Source organism: Penaeus monodon, chromosome 41 (genome assembly GCF_015228065.2).
Source record: "Penaeus monodon isolate SGIC_2016 chromosome 41, NSTDA_Pmon_1, whole genome shotgun sequence".
NCBI classification, from domain to species: Eukaryota; Metazoa; Arthropoda; class Malacostraca; order Decapoda; family Penaeidae; genus Penaeus; species Penaeus monodon.
In genome coordinates, this window is record NC_051426.1 from 10,490,444 (window position 1) to 10,491,848 (window position 1,405).

The following is a 1,405-nucleotide window of genomic DNA, read 5'->3' on the forward strand; positions in this document are numbered from 1 at the left end:
TCTTGGCGGGAGTAGAGGGTCCAAGGCTCGCTGCCGTAGAGCAGCGTGCTGAACACGCAGGCCTGGTACACCTTCATTTTGGTGTTGGTGGTCAGCTTCTTGTTGTCCCAGACCTTCTTTGCCAGGCGAGCCGTGGCAGTTGCCGCCTTGCCGATGCGCTTGTTGAGTTTGGCGTCCAGGGAGAAGCTACTGGAGATGGTGGAGCCTAGGTACGTAAAGTCCTCGACGACCTCGAGGATGTAATCACCAATGGTGATGCTTGGGTTACTGCTCACATCTTGGCCCAGGATGTTAGTCTTCTTTAGGCTGATGGTCAAGCCAAACTCTCTGCATGCATGCGCGAAGCAGTTGATGAGTCGCTGCAATGCATCTTCAGAGTGTGCCGTCAGTGCTGCATCATCAGCGAAGAGCATCTCTCGTATGAGTACCTGCCGCACTTTGGTCTTAGCTCGGAGGCGGGGCAAGTTTGAAGAGGCTGCCGTCGCTTCTGGTGTGAATGTACACTCCGTCCTCTGACTGGCTGAAGGTGTAGGACAGCAGCAAAGAGAAGAAGATTCCGAAGAGTGTCGGAACGAGTACGCACCCTTGTTTCACCCCGTTCTTGATTGAAAATGGGTCCGAGGAGGAACCATCGTACTGTACGTTCCTGCTGACGAGGTCGAAGGCCTTGGTTAGATCAATAAATGCGATGTAAAGCGGTCGCCTCTTTTCGCGGCATTTCTCCTGGAGCTGTCATAGGGAGAAGATAATATGGTTGATCTTCCCGCTCGTGGTATACACGCTCTGCGAGCAATTGCAGTCTGTTGAGGACTTCACGGACGAAGGCCTTCCCAACAATGCTGAGGAGGGATATTCCACAGTAGTTGTTACAGTCACTGCAGTCGCCCTTGTTCTTGTATAGTGATGATGTTGGTGTCGCGCATCTCTTGGGGCACAGTTCCTTCTTCCCAGCACTGCTGCAGCAGCTGGTGCAGATGGTGAAGGAGAGCAGTCTTCTTTCCCACCTTGATGACTTCGGGTGGGATGCCATCTTTTCCTGGAGCTTTGCCGCAGGCTAGGGAGTCGATGGCCTTGCTCAGTTTATCTGCGGAGGGTGGAGCGTCCAGCTCCTCCATGACAGGCAAGCTGGCGGTGTTCTCGGCAGCTGCGGCTGTGACCACGTTCTCTCTTGAGTAGAGCTCCTGGTAGTGTTCAGCCCATCTCTCCATCTGCTTGCTGCGGTCTGTTATGATGTCGCCGGCAGTTGATTTCAGGGGCGCGATCTTGTTTACGCTTGGGCCACGAATATTGCCGCAGTCAGCAGAGAGCTGGATACTCTCACAAAGGTTGAGCCAGTGGTCATTTGCGCAGCGCCGAACGATCCGTTGGGCGTCGTTCTTGGCTTTGAGTGCAGCGAGTGACTTCA

General features: G+C 54.2%; 1 protein-coding gene across 1 annotated transcript in view; it reads right to left on the reverse strand.

Moving 5' to 3' along the window:
• Positions 1 to 444: 444 nt before the first annotated feature.
• The window catches only part of LOC119598372, a 1,436-nt gene continuing 475 nt past the window's right edge, over positions 445 to 1,405 (reverse strand). The window contains exons 2-3 of the mRNA XM_037948019.1: positions 877 to 1,405; positions 445 to 649 (exon numbers count right to left, since the gene is read on the reverse strand). The exon at positions 877 to 1,405 is cut by the window's right edge and continues 280 nt beyond it. Coding sequence (XP_037803947.1) covers positions 445 to 649; positions 877 to 1,405 — 734 coding nt within the window. The remainder of the gene's footprint in view (positions 650 to 876) is intronic.